Source organism: Neofelis nebulosa, chromosome 4, assembly GCF_028018385.1.
Source record: "Neofelis nebulosa isolate mNeoNeb1 chromosome 4, mNeoNeb1.pri, whole genome shotgun sequence".
In the NCBI taxonomy this organism is placed as follows: Eukaryota; Metazoa; Chordata; class Mammalia; order Carnivora; family Felidae; genus Neofelis; species Neofelis nebulosa.
Genome location: NC_080785.1, coordinates 92,471,081 through 92,490,999, shown reverse-complemented (window position 1 = coordinate 92,490,999; position 19,919 = coordinate 92,471,081). Strand labels below are relative to the sequence as shown.

Genomic DNA, 19,919 nt, shown 5'->3' with positions numbered 1-19,919 from the left:
GTTTTGGTTGAATTCCTTTTTCTCTAATATTAGGCTAAATTTATCTCAGTTTAATTAAACAAAGGATGAGCATTATCATTTCTTTTCTGTCAAAATTAGTCTAATTGTTTCCTCACATGTGAAGGGATGATAAATATGTTAAATCCAAATGATCACTTTAGTTTCCTCATACATATTTTCATGCATGAATTCCAATAGGTATCAGTATTAAGTGGCTAGAAAGAGAATTCTGGCTGTGTAGTCCACATTTATTAAGGTTCACTTGTTAAACTGTGTTTAATGCTGGCATATTTCAAAATTTGGCATTTTAGCACCTTTTATATATTTTTAAAATTTTCCTCTTTTTATTAAACCAGAATATGAGTTTTTTTTTTTAATGCTGTCATTGTTATAATCTGGCTTAATTTAATTCCATGAACAGTTAATTCTGATGTGATTTTTACATCTTTATCCTTTCAACGAGCAAATTCGAAGACTGTAGGAGGAATACTATATATCCTTTGAGTGTAAGGTTTTCATTCTGAGGCTTCTGGGATTGTCCTGGATTGATCTAGTGAAAAGATTCAAGTCACACCTAGATTTGAATTGTTCTTTGCTGCCTAGTAGCCAGCTGAATTTCTTAATAATTTAATAATTTTAGCAAGGTTGTTTAGAATGTCACAAAAAATGTATGCATACATGAAAATAATAAAAAGACATTTTGTGTCCAATTTAATGCCCCCTACATATTATGTGTTGAAAAATTATAGTTATTTTTATTGGAACCATCTTCATCTTTTTGTCCTTGGCTCCAGTCCCTAGATGTGCTTTACAAAGAGCAGATGTAAAAAGATTTGAAACACTGATAGTGATTGTGTGCAACAGTTAATCAGGAGGGGAGAATTTAGTGTAATTTCTCTATTCTCCTGGGTAGGTGGATGGGGGGTGTTGCTACATTTTTTAACCTGTTGTCTCCACCCCCCCCCCCCATCACCCCAACCCCCGTCATTTGTACACTTACCTCTTTTGTGGAGTAATCGGTCAGGAAAATAATAGGGCTTTTGCTCCCTCCCAGCCAATAGAATCCTTTGTATTACAAATGTAGCATGTATTTTGGTTACTTTTTAGAACAGCTCTAAATGTAGTGTGGATAAGCAGGGGATGGGGCAGTGGGAGAGGGAGGTGGTTAGATAATGTGTTGTTTACCTTAAAAAGGTGTTGGAATTAATAATTTATATTCTTTATCCCTTACTAGATGGTAGACTTTGCAAAGATATACAGTGTATTTACTTTTTCTTTTTGTTCCCACAACACCTGGCATAATACATTTTATCTTTATCTTTCAGTGGTTATAACTTTGTGCTTTTTCTTCCTGTCATAGAGTTTGATACTTTGGGTCAGAATTTAGGTCTGATTCATTTCTGTGGTGTTTGTGACTAATAAATGTTTGATACCCAAATAAATGGTTTGAATGAATGATTTGAATTGTCTCCAGAGTGACAGATCAGCATTCACAAGAATAAAGCACCGTTTGGTTTTGTCTCTAGAGACATGTAACTGGAAGGAACCTTAGGGTTTATGTAGTCTAGCTTTTCATTTTTCAAATAAAGTAACTGGTACCAAAGATTGCAAGACTTAGATTCAAAACCATATATGGCAGAAATAGAATTAGAATCCAGCTATATCTCTTACTCATAGTGTCCTTTCCTTTATTTATTTATTTATTTATTTATTTATTTATTTATTTTTCTAGTATATGAAATTTATTGTCAAATGGGTTTCCATACAACACCCACTGCTCATCCCAAAAGGTGCCCTCCTCAATGCCCATCACCCACCCTCCCCTCCCTCCCACCCCCCATCAACCCTCGGTTTGTTCTCAGTTTTTAAGAGTCTCTTATGCTTTGGCTCTCTCCCACTCTAACCTCTTTTTTTTTTTTTTTTTTTTTTTCTTTTTTCCTTCCCCTCCCCCATGGGTTTCTGTTAAGTTTCTCAGGATCCACATAAGAGTGAAAACATAGGGTATCTGTCTTTCTCTGTATGGCTTATTTCACTTAGCATCACACTCTCCAGTTCCATCCATGTTGCTACAAAGGGCCATATTTCGTTCTTTCTCATTGCCATGTAGTACTCCATTGTGTATATAAACCACAATTCTTTATCCATTCATCAGTTGATGGACATTTAGGCTCTTTCCATAATTTGGCTATTGTCGAGAGTGCTGCTATAAACATTGGGGTACAAGTGCCCCTCTGCATCAGTGCTCCTGTATCCCTTGGGTAAATTCCTAGCAGTGCTATTGCTGGGTCATAGGGTAGGTCTATTTTTAATTTTCTGAGGAACCTCCACACTGCTTTCCAGAGTGGCTGCACCAATTTGCATTCCCACCAACAGTGCAAGAGGGTTCCCGTTTCTCCACATCCTCTCCAGCATCTATAGTCTCCTGATTTGTTCATTTTGGACACTCTGACTGGCATGAGGTGATATCTGAGTGTGGTTTTGATTTGTATTTCCCTGATAAGGAGCAACGTTGAGCATCTTTTCATGTGCCTGTTGGCCATCCGGATGTCTTCTTTAGAGAAGTGTCTATTCATGTTTTCTGCCCATTTCTTCACGGGGTTATTTGTTTTTCGGGTGCGGAGTTTGGTGAGCTCTTTATAGATTTTGGATACTAGCCCTTTGTCCGATATGTCATTTGCGAATATCTTTTCCCATTCCGTTGGTTGCCTTTTAGTTTTGTTGGTTGTTTCCTTTGCTGTGCAGAAGCTTTTTATCTTCATGAGGTCCCAGTAGTTCATTTTTGCTTTTAATTTCCTTGCCTTTGGGGATGTGTCGAGTAAGAGATTGCTACGGCTGAGGTCAGAGAGGTCTTTTCCTGCTTTCTCCTCTAGGGTTTTGATGGTTTCCTGTCTCACATTCAGGTCCTTTATCCATTTTGAGTTTATTTTTGTGAATGGTGTGAGAAAGTGGTCTAGTTTCACTCTTCTGCATGTTGCTGTCCAGTTCTCCCAGCACCATTTGTTAAAGAGACTGTCTTTTTTCCATTGGATGTTCTTTCCTGCTTTGTCAAAGATGAGTTGGCCATACGTTTGTGGGTCTAGTTCTGGGGTTTCTATTCTATTCCATTGGTCTATGTGTCTGTTTTTGTGCCATCCTTTTTTTTTTTTGTAAACTTAATTATGATATTTTTCTTCCCTAGATAACAGAAAAAATGCACACTGATAACCAGCTTGAAAAGAAAATAATACTTATATTCTATTGTTTGTATGTCTGTAGATTTTTAATTGACTTTTTCATGTTTTTAATGTTTGTTTATTTTTGAGAGAGAGAGAATATGAGACAGCGAGCATGAGTGGGGAGGGGCAGAGAGAGAGAGGGAGAGAGAGAATCCCAAGTAGGCTCTGTGCTTAAAACACAGACGTGAGGCTTGATCCTATCAACTGTAAGATTATGACCTGAGCGAGATCATGACCTGAGCCAAACTCATGACCTTGAGTTAGACATTGAATAGACTGAGCCACTTAGGTGCCCCTCTATGTCTGTAGTTTGATTGTGTATTGTCTAGTAAGAATTTTTAGGGTAAACCTAGCATTTCCTTGTTGATCATTATCATGACTGGGGTCAAATAGAGTTTCCTCAAAATTCTCTGAAAATTTTTAAAAATAAAAAATCAGAGTAGAAACATTTTATAATTATAATCCACCCTACATTTACACCTTAGATTGATATATAAAGTACTTTGGCATTTATTAGCTTATTTTGATTCTGATGATAGTCTTAAAAGTTATGTAGGGCATGACTTGTATATTGTTGGCATTTTACAGATGAAAAAATTGAGGCTCAATGAAGCTATGTCGTGTGACTGTGATCACCTAGTGAGTAAATTAGGAGGCAGATTCCTAAGCCCATAAATGTTTAAAGGTTTTTAAGACCCTATACACTGTGGTAAGCCAAAGTTTCTTTAGATATACACATTAAAAAAAAATGCTCATGGTTGAGGTCTGATTAGCAATAACCACTATTCAGCTGTCCTTTTATTTCATTTCCTTTTGTCATCTTGTGTAGAACTAACTGTATATCCCGTGTTCAATCAGTAGATATTTGAGTGCTGCTAAGTGGTTAGTTAGCATTGTACTGGATGCTTTAATGTAATTTGTCCTAGGTAGTACATATGACTCTAAGTGAAAAATGATAGTTTGTAGGTGCTAGGAATATATTTTAATAAGACTTTAAAATTCAGTTCCAATTAAGAGTATTTAGTGAAAAACACATTTGATATTCTGTTGAGTAACTAGAAAACAAAGTAATACTCTATCTAAAGCAATTCAATTTTTTAGAAATAATTTATTTTGTTAAAATAGAAAATAGAGTTTTATGGGGTGCCTGGGTGGCTCAGTCAGTTAAGTGTCCGACTCTTGATGTCAGCTCAGGTCATGATCTCACTGTTCTTGAGACTGAGCGCACATCTGCCTCCACACTGATAGCGCACAGCCTGCTTGAGATTCTCTCCCCCTCTCTCTTCCCCTCCCCCATGCACGCACATGTGCACACTCTCAAAAATAAACTTAAAAAAATTGAAAATAGAGTTTTAGAACTGTGTCTAAGCTCCTTAATGAAATCTTGACCTTAAATTTTAGCACTTTAGTTACCTTAGATATGTCCAAGATTGAGTCAAAAAATAAAGGGCGCCTGGGTGGCTCAGTCGGTTAAGCGTCTGACTTTGGCACAGGTCATGATCTCATAGTTTACGAGTTTGAACCCCAAGTCGGGCACTGTGCTGACAGCTTGGAGCCTGGAGCCTGCTTCAGATTCTTTGGCCCCCCTCTCCCTCTGCCCCTCCCCCACTCGTGCTCACGCTGTCTCTCAAAAATAAATAAACGTTAAAAAAATTTAAAAAATATATAAATAATTTTCTCAAATTCTAAGTATGCAGAGACAACTATTAACATCTTGGTAGAGATCTTTTCATGCTTCTTGCTCTGTATATGTAATTCTATAAGTAGAATATAATTTTATAAATATAATATGTCTGATTCTATAAAGAGTTAATTGTGTAAATTTTTTTATTCAGTGATAGGAAAATACTTCAATGTAAGTTGCTATTAGGTCTGCGATAATCATATAAACCTGCAGCATTGTAAGTGCTGGTTTGCTAAATTATTTTTATGATTTATTAATTTTTCAAATGGTGGATATTTGTTTCAAATATTTTGTTACTATAGAAAAACATTTAAAGCTGTCTTACAGCTTGAGAAATTTCTAAGATTATCAGGATGTTTCTTTATAATTAAATTTGACACTAATTTTTATGTAATGTGTTGACATTATTTAGAATTTACTATAATCATAATTTCTACTCTTTTTTTAGTATATGTGCTGCCGAAGCGAGCACCATAATTTCTACTCTTGCTTTACCAACTCATTCTTAACTTAGAACATTTTGCTTCAGAGTAAAGTTTTTTTATTTAAAAAATAGAAAATGTTTGGGTAACTGTATTTTTTTTTTAAATATAGATTTTGAAAGTGAATAGTGTTCAGCAAATCTATAATATTTTGAAGAAGTGAGACATGATATTTCAATACCTTGATATTCAATATTGAAATACTTAGATGTGTGTGTATGTTTTTAATAGATTACCTTTCTCAAGGAATCGATCTTTCTGGAATAGAAGTAATAGAAAATGATCTACTTTTTATTGCAAGAGCTCGACTTGAAGTGGAAAATCAAGCTAAGCGCCTACTGGAACAGGGTGTGGAGACCCAGGTAATGAAAGTAATACCACTTTTTTAATGTGAAAAATATGTCATAGAATTGATGAAAATTTGATTTTGAGGTTAAAAAACTAATCTGTGTCCTCATCCCTGAGGAACTGTGTCTACAGCTTGCATTGGAGAATAGGGTCTAAAGTAAGTACAGGGAAAATGTATTTATTAATACCTATTTATTTCATTCTAAAAATAGACTAAGATTTCTGGTATGTAATATATATGAGATATAGTTTCTGTAATGTATATATGTAGATAGAGAGTTAATACCTGTTGAATATGCTTATTTTGTCTGAGGAACTGTTACGTAATTAAGCCTTTCAGCAACCCAGTAAGGTAGGTATTACTATTTCCATTTTACAAATGAGGAAACTGAGAGCTTAAATAATTTGTCCAAGATCACACAGCTAACACATGGTATTGTTTGGAACATAGACCACTCTAACCCCAGAACCTTGCACCATTAATAGTCAATGTGCTATAGTTAAGAAAAAAATAAAAAGTACTTTGACTTGAGATTTCTCCGAAGGTGTCATTTTCCTGATGCTTAATGTTCTGAAACCCAAAGGTATTGATGTAGTTGAATCAGCAAATTAGATGTAAATCTCATTCGTTCTACATTTGTATTGCATTGCACCCAGACGTTTTCTCCATTTGTATTGGATCCAAATACAATTATTAGTGTCTGTTTTTTATTCACATCTTTTAAACCAGGAATTTGTTTTGTGCATTTATATTGTACAAAAATAATCTTATAAAGATTCTTTAAGTAGTCTCTAAGTCAGAAAGGTACTTATTTGACTTCTGATTCTTCATTTATAATTCAAAAAGCGTAACTGGATGTCTGTTACCGTTTTAAATAAATTTTTTATTATCTGCATAATGAAAAGTGAACAAATGATCTATACATACAGAATGAAATGCCACATACACATAAGGAGTGAAGTAGCACAGTGTGAACACATCTATGCAATACAGACCCAGGGCAAGAAGTAGGAAATTCCCTGTGCTCCTGGTCACTGCTCTCCTTTCCCAGAAGCCACCATGATTGCAGCTTCTAATACTGGAGCTTGGTTTTACCTCCTGTCAGTTGTTCTAACTTCAGATCTGTGAAGATAACACAGTTCTACTATTAAAAAATAAGGTACTTGTGTACATCAAATTAGAGAAGATACCTTTTCAAAGAAATATTCAGGGAATTCCAAGTCAACTTTGATTTAAGGTGACTATTTGTATAGAAAATTGATGTCGCCTGGCTCATTTAGTTGTGAGAAAGGTAGCAATTAACTTTTCAGAAAGTGCAGTATCACAAGCCTTTTGTATTCATCTAATGTCCATATTGTCACTACCTCAGAGATTTCAAGTTTTATATATAACTACTGTTTAAAATTTTTCCTGTGAAGTTCTATTGCTATATATGTATGTGTGTGTATATGCTTATATCTTTAATTTATGCAACCCTTAATATTTTATTATATTTCAGAGTTGTGGGAATGAAAGCAAAAATGGTTGAAAAGAAGCATTACTAAAGTTTGTTGAACAAAAATATTTTGCAGTAGGGGTGGGTGATTTTAACATGTTACAAAGGAATGGCTACTTAAAAAACAAACAAACAAAATTAAACAAAGGAATGGCTACTTTTAAAGGTTTATTTTTTACCATAGGCTCATATATTTTAAAAGCAGGAAAGTCTTTTCTAGGATAATTGTTCCTAATTAAACTTGATTTTAGATATGTTATTGTTTTGTGTACATTGTGCAGTTGTTGAATTTGACTTTCCATCAGTTTTTAAATCATATTAAAATTAAAGTAGAAGTGATAAAATTTTAGGAAATTAATATCCTTAAATGTTAGCAGAGTTATGTATTTGGATTGTATACAGTTAGTCAAAAGATGATTAAAGTAGATAGATAACTTGTTATTTAGCTAATGGCCTATGTCTAATCAATAAGATTAAGTTAGAAAGATAAGGAAGAAAAAAATACATAAAAATACTGTGTGTCTACACAAGTAGATGTGGAACGATCTGCGTGGATCTGAGGAGAACAGGGACCAGGGAGCTATAATTTTGTATGTCTCTGTGTGGTTTGGAGGGGGGCAGATTCTGCTCAATGGATGGGAATATCGTCTCCCTGTTAGGCTGTATGGATTATGTTAGCAGAGTTTGTCGTTTGCTGGTATCATCCAACTTGTTTGTCTTGTTTAGATTCCATAAGTATAAAGTAACTAACCTGAATATAATTGGGCTTCGTACATAATTTTCATAAAGGGAGAAAATGTACTGATCTGCCAGTAGTAACATTCTGGTTCATTTTGCAATTTATACAATATTTCTCATGTGTAAATTGACACTGGTGTTTATAACCTCATTTATTTTTGAATTCAGTCATGTGTGTGTGTCTCTCTCTCGGACCTGAGTCCTCTGGGTTATTTTTACAGTGTTAGCTTTCTGGCTTGGCAGAGCTCAGAAGATTAAACCCTCATCAATAATGATGCTACTGAGATAATGTTTCTTGGGAAGCAGGGTGTCTCAGTGGAAGGAGTCTGTTTGGAACCCCCCCTCCTTTCCTTTTAGAAAGCAACAAGACAGAGGTATCATCCAGCTGTGTCAGCAGGCAGTTCAGGAATTCAGAAAGAAACTAACCTTTATTGAATGCATATTCTTTGCCAGGATTTGTGTTAGTCACTTTACATTTGTTATTTCAGTCACGGTAACAAATGTGTGAGGAAGATGCAATTATCCACTTTTGATAGTTAAGGAAACAAAACCCTGGAAAGGTTAGGAAATTAGCTGAAGATTACACAGCTAGCAAGTGATAGAGACATAGTCTGGAATGCCTGCTTTCCACCTTGCTTTATTAAGAGCAAGCAGTTTATTCTAATTTTGTTAAATAATCGTATTTTAAATTATTTGACAATTTGTGAAGCAGTTTATATTGAAAAAGGAATTTTTATAGCCTAAAAATTTCTTTGGGAAGTCTCCATGTGATGACTAATTAAACCAGTTCTTCTGTATTCTTCAGAATTTTTATGTTTCTCTGGCCAACTTTATTTTCCTATTATCTGACATTAGTGTTTCAGGCCATCAGTCTTCCCCACCTCACCCCATTCTACAGTTTACCTTGAGCAGATGCCCTTAATTTCTACTTTGTACAGGCACCTTTTGCACCACCTGTGGTGTGGGTACTGTTTCTTAGGAACCTTATCTCCTCGTATTTCCAGCTCTCCTTTCTGTTATTATCCTCTCCCTTGTGCTCTTTTCCTTGTCATCAGCATTTCAACACGAATGCTTGCTGCCAGTGTCCCCTGTGTTCTCTGCTCTTGAGGGTCACACACTTGTTTTTAGTCCTTCACGTGCTTGCCTGCCTGCCTGCCTTCTTTAGGGCTTTCATGTTCCTTTTATGCCTGGAATACTCCTTCCACTTCCCATTAAAACAGATGCTGCAGCTTATATCTATTTTATTCTCAAATCTTATTCTCCCATTTGTCAGACATCATTGAAATAGTTAAACATACCATTAATATTTATTGTAAATAGACTAAAAGAATGGCAGCATTTTAATTTGAAGTACTACTGCATTCATGAAATATTGCTCACTTACTGGTTTATAAGCTTATAAACAGAGATTTTCAACAAATAAGGAACTTGAAAAATTACATGTCACCGATCGCATTTAATAATCAACTTCTGACATTGGGTTTCTCAAAAATGTTGGTGACATTTTTTTGAGTATGTAGTTGATGGCTACCATTTTCAGTCTCAGTTAATTGTAAAACTTAACTTTATTAAAAGAAAGTTAGTGCATTTTCTTTTCCAAAACCAAAATGTTCATAAAGATAGATAATTTTGCTTTGATCATTACTGTTTTTTCTAGTTAATTGCTTAAATGTGCTGTTTTCATTTGTAGATTTTAAATAGCTTTGTAGGATCATAAAGACTCTACTACAGTAGTTAAAAGTTTCTGTTTTTGAAGCTTAAACTAAATGGCTACTTAGATAATACTGAGAAACCGTTGTGTCTTCCTACATGAAAAATACGGAAGTAGACTGCCCTCACAAAAGCCGTATTATTTCTATATGGAAAAGATGCATAGTGGTATCACTACCATTTTCTTCACTAAAGGTTTGGAAGGATTGATGACGTGATGTGCATCCTCTGGTGAAGCATACCATATCAGCACAATACAAAAAAATATTCTTTACTTCACGTGGCCGTCTTTGTCACAAGTGTGGGGCTACACATGGCCTCCATCTACAGCTCTTCGTTGACTCCTATTTCTCTCTCTTTGCTACTGATCCTTAGAATCTTTCACTGACAGAAGCCAGACAAAGAAAGAGAACCTTATGATATTTTCAGGATTGCAACAGATTCATTACCTCAAGCTGTAACTAGCTTTCAAAAATAGGTGACAGAGATTTTGATCTGGACGAGTTCCTGCATCACCATAGATACCAGGCCTCCACAGTGAAACGATGACATTTTAATTAGAAAGACGGCTTTAACTTGTGAATTAGAAGCTTTCTCAGTAAACAAGTGCAGGACTTTCTGAGGGTCTAGGATGGGGGAAGATGTTGTACTTGCTTGTCTTTAAAAGTCATCAGGGAGAGGGTCTCTGTGATCTGTTCTTTCACAGCTCAGTACTTGGCTATAATCTCCCTATGGTAATTGTTGTCAGTGCTAGGAAGAAAATGTCTGTGAACCTGCCTTTTCCCTGGGGCAGAAAACCTCCTTGATCCTTGATCAAGCCCAGGATTCTGGTGCTTACCAGTTGACAGCTAAAAGTAGATCACAACAGCATGATCTTGACAGACTTTCTAAGATGACAGTGTAGAATTAAAGTTGAGTAGATAAATGTCTACATAGCACACAGTAAGTGCTTATATTGTGAACTTTGTGCTTTTGTAAAAAGAATTTTGTAAAATTCTCCGTGCTTCTAGCATAGAGAGGGTACCAATTCAAGTGCATTGTGTTCAAGATCTATAGAAGTTAAACATTTCCTAAGCTTCAAAAACACTGGCAAAGTTGAACAATGAAAACATGACTCTTTTTGTAGCTAATTATGGTAGTTTAGTATGCAACACTTCTTTTGTGATCTTTTTCTTCTTTATGAGCCTGGCAAACACCAATAGTAGACTCAGTGTCAGTTAATTTGTCAAGCTGATAATCTGCTTTCAGAGGTCTACTTTTCTTTCCTTGGCTGCTGGAAGTTTTCCTGGCTGGTCCCATGAATTGTAGGACAGATCTCACCTTTTGCATGTTTTGTCCCAATGTAGTTTTTGTTATTTTTCCATTTGCTAAGTATAGAGTGTCAATAATTTTTCAACTCTTGTTGAAGCATTATTTTATTTATTTTTAAAATTGAATTGACATACCATATCCTATTAATTTCATCTGTACATCATAGTGATTCAGTATTTTTAAATGTTATGAAATGGTCACCGTGAGTGTAGTTACTGTGACCATACAAAGTTATTACAGTGTTACTGACTATATTTCCTATGCTGTACATTACATCCCCATGACTTCATTATTTTATAACTGGGAGTTTATACTTCTTGATCTCCTTCACCTACTTCACCTGCCCCTCAATCCCTCTCTCATCTGGTAACCAACAGTTTGTTTCCTGCATCTGTAAAACTGTTTCTGTTTTGTTTTGTTTTTTTTAGGTTCCACATATAAGTGAAACCATGTGGTATTTGTTTTTCTGTTTCTGACATTTCACATAAGGTCCATCCATGTTGTAAAAAATGGCAAGAATTTTTTTTTTAGCTTTTTATTTTATTTATTTTGTTAAAGTAAGCTCTATGCCCAATGTGGAGGTGGAACTCCTGACCCCAAAGTGCTGTTCTGACTAAGCCAGTCGGGCACCTCAGATTTCATTCTTTTTTATGGCTATTCCATCATATATATATACCACATCTTTTTAATGTGTTCCTCTCAGTGGACACTTAGATTCCTGTTGTATCTTGGCTGTTGCAAATAACGCTACAGTGAACATAAGGGTGCGTATTTCTCTTCAAAGTATTTTTACAGTGGAGAACAGAGTCTGAAGTTTGAGGTCAGCACGTGGTGGTCCTCCTGCAAGTAAGCAGGGCAGAGACCTGGGAGTGGACCTTGAGGCCTGAGGATCCCTTGGGTTGCACAGGAGAAGTATTTCCCCTGCTTGGAGTGCATTTGGTAGAGGTGGTACAGCTCTCTGTGGGCAAAAGACCTGGTGAGCACCATCAAGCTACCACATTCACCAGTATGGGAACAAAGACACCTGCTAAGTACAGCAAACCCTGGTGTTGGTTGTGTGTTGCAATTCACCATAAACTCTGAACTGCTGCTGCTTTGCCTGCAGCATGAGTATTTCCTGGGACAAGCAGACCCTGGCCACAGTGCTGCGACACTGTGGGTCTATATAGATGCCCAGAAGATCACTGTGGGTCTGAACTGCAGGGGTCTGAAGTATGGGGTTTTGAAACATAGCTGGACCTGAGATAAAATCCCAGAGAGAGGTGCCGCCTGGTAGACAGACAGCTCGGAACCAGAGAAGGCAGGGAGCTGTCAGAAACAGGAGACACCGGAGGGGTGACTTATTGCATGTCTGTGAGGGCGTGAACTTCCTGCTCTGGAGACAAGAGCAGGGTGAAGCCATTTTCTCCATTAGCCCACCAACACTGATCAACCCCCACTAGGCTAAACAGCACCACCAAGTGGAGAATGGCGCTGTTACACCAGCCCCCACCCCCTGCCATGCCCTCCAGGCACATCTCCACTAGGGCAAGTCTGCCTTAGAATCAGAGCAGCAGGCCCCTCCCCCAGAAGACCAGCTGGAATCACTTCCAGGAGTTTAATCCACTGGCCACAGACTGCTGCAAACTTTCAGCTCTAGGGGAAACTGGATCTAACTTCATTTGGGTTATTTTTGTTGTTGTTCATTTGTTCATTTTTGGTGTTGGCTTCTGTTTTTGTTGTTGTTCTTTTGTTCTTGGATACAGAAAAAGCAACTTATTTTATTAAAAAAAATTTTTTTTCTCTCTTCTTTTTCTCTTTTCACTTTTTTCTATCAAGCTTCTCTTGACAAGCAGACCAAAACACACCTAGGATCCACCTTCCTTTAATTGAATAAAAAAATATTTTTTTTAAGTTTATTTATTTTGAGAGAGAGCGCAGTAGGGGAGGAGCAGAGAGAGATGGGGACAGAGAATCCAAAGCAGTCTTTGGTGCTGACAGCAGAGAGCCTGATGAACCATGAAATCATGACATGAGCTGAAGTCAGATGCTTACCCCACTGAGCCACCCAGGTGCCTCAGTTTTTTTTTTTTTTAATTTTAATTTTTATTTCATTCTATTATTATTATTACTGCTTTTTCTTTTTCACTTAAAATGACAAGATGGAGAAATTCACCTCAAAGGAAAGAAAAGGAAGAAATGATGGCCAAGGATTTAATCAATGCAGATATAAGTGAGATGTCTGAACTAGAATTGAGAACAGTGATTATAAGAATACTAGCTGGGCTTGAAAAAAGCTTAGAAGGCACCAGAGAATCCCTTTCTGTAGAGATAAAAGGACAAAAATCTAGTCAGGCTGAAATTAAAAATGCTTTAATTGAAATTCAAACCCAAATGGAGGCCATAAACACAAGGATGGATGAGGCAGAGGAAGAAATTAGCAGTAGAGAAGATACAATTATGGAGAATAATGAAGCTGAAAAGGAGGGAAACAAAATTCAGGGATCAGGAAGGAGGACTTAAGAAAGTCAGAGATTTATTAAAACATAATAACATTTGTATCATAGGAGTCCCAGAAGATGAAGATAGAGAAAAAGGGGCAGAAGGTTTATGTGAGCAAATTATAGCTGAAAACTTCCTTAATATGGGGAAGACACATCAAAATCTGGAAAGCACAGAGAACTCCCATTAAATTCAACAAAAGCTAGCCATCACCAAGACATATCATAGTCAAACTCACAAAATACACAGGCAAGGAAAAAGTCCTGAAAGCAAGGGAAAAAAAAAGTTCTTTTCTACAAGGGAAAACAAATCAAGTTTGCACCTGATTTGTCCACAGAACCTTGGCAGACCAGAAAGGAGTACCAAGATATATTCATCGTGCTGAATAGGAAAAATATGCAGCCAAGATTACTGTATCCAGCAAGACTGTCATTCGAAATAGAAGGAGAGAGAAAGAGCTTCCCAGGCAAACAAAAACTAGAGAAGTTTCTGGCCACTAAACCAGCCCTACAAGAAATTTTAAGGGGTATTCTTTGAGAGGAGGGAAAAAAAACCCCATAAGCAACAAAGACTAGAAAGGACAAGAGACCATAACCAGAAACACCAGCTCCACAGGTAACAGTGGCACTAAATTCGTATCTTTCAGTAATCACTCTGAATGTGAATGGACTAAATGCTCCAATCAAAAGACATGGGGTATCAGAATGGATGAAAAAAACAAGATCTACCTATATGCTGCCTAAAAGAGACTCATTTTTGACCTAAAGACACCTACAGATTAAAGTCGAAGGGATGGAGAACCATTTATCATGCTCAGGGACATCAAAGGAAAGCTGGAGTAGCCAGCCATACTTATATCAGACAAACTAGATTTGAAAACAGGATCTGTAATAAGAGATGAAGAAGGGCATTATATCATAATTGAGCGTTCTCTCCATCAAGAAGATCTAAAAATTGTAAATGTTTATGCTCCAACTTGGAAGTGCCCAAATATATATATCAATTAATAACAAACATAAGGAAACTCATTGATAATCATACAATAATAGTAGGGGATTTAACACCTCACTTAAAACAATGGACAGATCACTTAAGCTGAAAATCAACGAGGAAACAACAGCTTTGAATGACACACTAGACCAGATGGACTTAACAGTTATTTTCAGAACATTTCATCCTAAAGCAGAATACACATTCTTCTCAGGTACACATGGAACATTCTCCAGAATAGATCATATTACTAGGTCACAAATCATCCCTCAGGTGGTACAAAAAGATCAAGATCATGTCATACATATTTTCACATCACAACGATTGAAGTCAACTGCAAGAAAAAAAAATTGGAAAGCCCTCAAATACATGGAGGTAAAAGACTATTCTACTAAAGAATTAATGGGTTAGCCAGGAAATTAAAGAAGAAATAAAAAAATATACGGAAGCAAATGAAAATGAAAACATGACAGTCCAAACCTTTTGGGATGCAGCAAGGTTAGTCCTAAGAGGGAAGTATATTGCAATTTAGGCTGCTATAAAGAACTAAGAAAGGTTCCCAAAACACAGCCTAACTTTACCTAAAGGAGCTAGGAAAGGAATAGCAAATACACCCTAAAGCCAGCAGAAGAAGGGAAATAATAAAGATAAGAGCAAAAATGATATAGAAACAAACAAACAAACAAAACCCAGTAGAACAGATCAACAAAACTAAGAGCTGATTCTTTGAAAGAATTAGCAAAATGGATAAATCCCTAGCCAGACTTACCAAAAAGAAAAGAGGAAGGACCTAAATAGACAAAAATTATGAATGATAAAGGAGACATTATAACCAGTACCACAAAAAGAGACAATTATGAGAGAATACCGTGAAGAATTATATGCCAACAAACTGGGCAATCTGGAAGAGATGGACAAATCCCTAGATACTTCCGTACTACCAAAACTCAAATGGGAAGAAATAGAATATTCGAACAGACCAATAACCAGCAAAGAAATTGAATCAGTAATTAAAAATCTCCCAACAAGCAAGAGTCCTGGGCTAGATGGCTTCCCAAGGGAATTTCCTCAGACATTTAAAGAAGAGTTAATACCTATTCTTCTCAAGCTGTTCCAAAAAATAGGAGTAGAAGGAAGACTTCCAAACTCATTCTATGAAGCCAGCATTACCTTAATTCCAAAACCAGAGAGCCTAGTAAACAAAATTACAAGCCAGTATCCCTGATGAACATGGATGCAGAAATTCTCAAGATATTAGCAAATCAAATTCAACAGTACATTAAAAGAATTATTCACCATGATCAAGTGGGGTTTATTCCTGGGCTGCAGAACTGGTTGAATATTCACAAATCAATCAAGATGAATACACTACATTAATAAAAGATAAGAACCATATGATACTTTCCATAGATGCAGAAAAAACATTCGACAAAATACAGCATCCATTCTTGATAAAAACTCTCAATAAAGTAGGCATGGATTGAACATACCTCAACATCATAAAGACCATATACAAAAGAGCCACAGCTAATATCTTCAATGAGGAAAATCTGTGAGCCTTTCCCTATGGTCAGGAACAAGACAAGGACGTCCTCTCTCACTGTTACTGTTTAGCATAGTACTAGAAGTCTTTAGACTCAGACATTAGGCAACAAAAAGAAATAAAAGGCATCCATATTGTCAAGGAAGAAGTCAAACTTTCACTGTTTGCAGATGACATGATACTTTAGGTAGAAAACCTGAAAGACTCCACCAAAAAAATTGATAGAACTAATACATGAGTTCAGCAAAGTCACAGCATATAAAATCAACATGCAGAAATTTCTATACACTAATAAAGCAGCAGAAAAAGAAATGAAGGAATCAGTCCCATTTGCAATGGCATTAAAAACAGTAAGATACCTAGGAATAAAGCTAATTGAAGATCTATAAACTGAAACTATAGAAAACTATGAACTATAGAACACTTATGAAAGAAATTGAAGAGGACACAAAGAAATGGAAAAGTATTCCATGCTTATGGATTGGATGAACAAACATTATTAAAATGTCCATACTGTCCAAAGTAATCTACACATTTAGTGTAATCCCTATCAAAATACCACCACCTTTTTCACAGAGCTAGCACAAACAATCCTAAAATTTGTATGGAAACACAAAAGACCCCAAATAGCCGAAGCAATCCTTGAAAAGAAAAAACTGAAGTCCTGACTATTCTGCATTTCAAGCTATATTACAAAGCTGTAGTCATCACGACAATATGGTTCTGGCACAAAAACAGACACATAGATGGGTGGACATAACAGAAAACCCAGAAATAGACCCACAACTATATGGTCTGCTCATCTTTGACAAAGCAGAAAATGACATCCCATAGAAAAAGGGCAGTCTCTTCAACAAATGGTGCTGGGAAAATTGGATGGTGACATGCAGAAGAGTGAACCTGGACTACTTGTTACACCATACACAAAAATAAACTCAAAATGGATGAAAGACTTAAATGTAAATAGGAAGCCATCAAAATCCTAGAGGAGAAAACAGGCAACAACCTCTTTGACCTTGGTGGCAACTTCTTACCTGACATGTCTCCAGAAGCCAGGGAAACAAAATAAAAAAATAAACTCTTGGGACCTCATCAAGGTAAAAAGCTTCTGCACAGCAGAGGAAACAATCAGCAAAACTAAAAGGCAACCGACGGAATGGGCAAAGACATTTGCAAATGAGAGATAAAGGGTTAGTATCAAAATCTATAAATAACTTATCAAACTCAACAGCCAAAAAACAAATAGCCCAGTTAAAAAATGGGAAGAAAACATGAATAGACCGTTTTCCAAAGAAGACATCCAGTTGGCTAACAGAAACATGGAAAGATGCTCAACATCAGTCATCATCTGGAAATACAGATCAAAACCACACTGAGATACCACCTGACACCTGTCAGAATGGCTAAAATTAACAACAACACAAGAAACAACAGGTGTTGGTAAGGATGCCAAGAAAGGGGAACCCTCATGTACTTTTGGTGGGAATGCAAACTGGTGCAGCTACTATGGAGAACTGTATGGAGATTTCTCAAGAAACTAAAAATAGAACTATGCTGTGATCCAGCAATTGCACTCTTAGGTATTTACCCAAAGGATATAAAAATACAGAATAAAAGGGGTACATGCACCCCAATGTTTATAGCAGCATTATCAACAGTAGCCACACTGTGGAGAGAACCCAAATGTCCATTGACTGATGAATGGATAAAGAAGATGTGGTGTGTGTGTGCACGTGCGCGCACAATGGAATATTATTCAGCCATCAAAAAGAATGCAATCTTGTCATTTGCAATGATGTGGATGGAACTAGAGTGTATTATGCTAAGTGAAATAAGTCAATTGGAGAAAGACAAGTACCATTTTGTTTCACACATGTGGAATTGAAGCAAAACAGATGAACATATGGGAAGAAGAGGGGAAAAAGAAGAGAGGAAAACAAACCACAAGAGACTCTTAGTGACAGAGGGAGGTGGGTGGCAGCTGGGCTAGATGGTGATGGGAATTAAGGAGTGCACTTGTTGTGATGAGCTCTGGGTGTTGTATGTAAGTAGTGAAACACTGGATTCTATATTAAAAAACTGAATATAAGAAAAAGAACCAATCACAGCAACCAAAAAATAAAATCAAAAGCTTAAAAAAAAAATTAGTGTTTTTATTTTCTTCGGATAACTACCCAGAAGTAGAACTGCTAGATCATATAGTAGTTCTATTTTTAACTTGTTGAGGAACTTCCTTACTGCACTCCCAAACCATTTTTCTTGACACAAAATAAACAACTTCAGGGAGGTAGGTGATATGAGTGAAGGGAATCAAAGGTTTAAACTTCAATTTATAAAATAAATGAGTCTTAAAAAAAAAAAAGAGGTTAGAGAGGGAGAGAGCCAAGCATAAGAGACTCTCAAAACTGAGAACAAACTGAGGGTCGATGGAGGGTGGGAGGGAGGAGAGGGTGGGTGATGGGTGTTGAGGAGGGCACCTTTTGGGATGAGCACTGGGTGTTGTATGGAAACCAATTTGAAATTAAATTCATATTTAAAAAAATAAAATAAATGAGCCTTGCATACGTAATGTACAACATGGTAACTACAGTTAATATCACTGTATTGTGTGTTTGAAAGTTGCTGAGAGAGTAAGTAGATCTTAATAGTGCTTATCACAAGAAAAAATTCTCTCAACTGTGGTGATGGCGTTAAGACTTACTGTTGTGATCATTCTGCAGTGTACACAAATATCAATCATTATGTTGTACATGTGAAATTAATACAATAAGTCAATGATACCTTGGGGCGCCTCAGTAGCTCAGTTGGTTAAGCATCCGGCTTCAGCTCAGGTCACGATCTCGTGGTTTGTGAGTTCAAGCATCATGTCAGGTTCTGTGCTGACAGCTCAGAGCCTGGAGCGGCTTTTGATTCTCTGACTCCCTCTCTCTCTCTGCCCCTCCCCTGCTTACACTCCGTCTCCCTCTGTCTTAGAAAATAGATAAATGTTTAAAAAAAAAAAAAGTCAATGATACCTCAATTAGAAAAGAAACAATTTGAAAGAATGATTATAATATGAGCTCTTCAGGTTACACAGAGCTAAAGGTTTCAGGTATTTCCTTTACCGGTGGCCTCGATAAATAATTTGCCATATATCCCCTCCAAATATTTGTTTGTTTGCTCCTATCACTGTTAGCTTTCCTTAAATTTAGTGGAAACCTGGCATGGGTATATTTACACTTAATTAAATAAGCTAATGACATGTATAAATAATAATTTCAAAAGTTACTCTTAACAGTTTCTCTTTAAGGATATACTGTTAATAATAGCAATGTTATTAATTTGTACTGATGTGGTGTTTTAGAACTTAAAAAGATATTTTAAACTGATCAACTAAATGTTTTCCCAAAGCTTAGTCTTATTTAGCTTGTGCTAACTGTTTTATCCTTAAATTTGAATGGAAATTAATTTGAGCTCTTAATTAAACACTCTAAATCAGGGGTTGGTAGTATGGTAGTATGTTTTTTGTTTGGCTCAGGTGCTAAGAATTATTTTTATATGGTTGGAAAAAAACAAAGAAGAACATACAGTTGAGACCTTATATGGCCTGGAAAGCCTGAAATATTTACTGTTGAGCCCTTTAAAGAAAAAGTATGCTGATTGCTGCTTTAGTTTTATTTTCTTTACGGTGGATGCATTAATATCTCCCTTCCACCCACCACCTTTTTCTCTTTTGCAGTATTTCAATCGTTATATGGTACTGCTCTATGTTCTTGTTTTATGCTGAATGTAAAGTAGCATTGTTCTTTTTGTTTCTATATTATACAGTGATGGTATTTTCTTGTCCTTTCATATATTCTCTTGTCATGAACAACCTACAGTAACATTGGTTGCTTTGTTTTGAAATTTAATTCTATTGCTGTCTTGTAGTGTAGATTCACT

The 19,919-nt window shown here is 36.3% G+C and overlaps 1 protein-coding gene across 3 annotated transcripts in view; it reads left to right on the top strand.

The window, feature by feature from the left end:
• Positions 1–19,919, top strand: part of COG5 (component of oligomeric golgi complex 5) — a 336,271-nt gene that overhangs the window by 138,586 nt on the left and 177,766 nt on the right. For all 3 annotated transcript variants that reach the window (XM_058728763.1, XM_058728764.1, XM_058728762.1), the window contains exon 7: positions 5,613–5,743. In XM_058728763.1, coding sequence (XP_058584746.1) covers positions 5,613–5,743 — 131 coding nt within the window. The remainder of the gene's footprint in view (positions 1–5,612; positions 5,744–19,919) is intronic.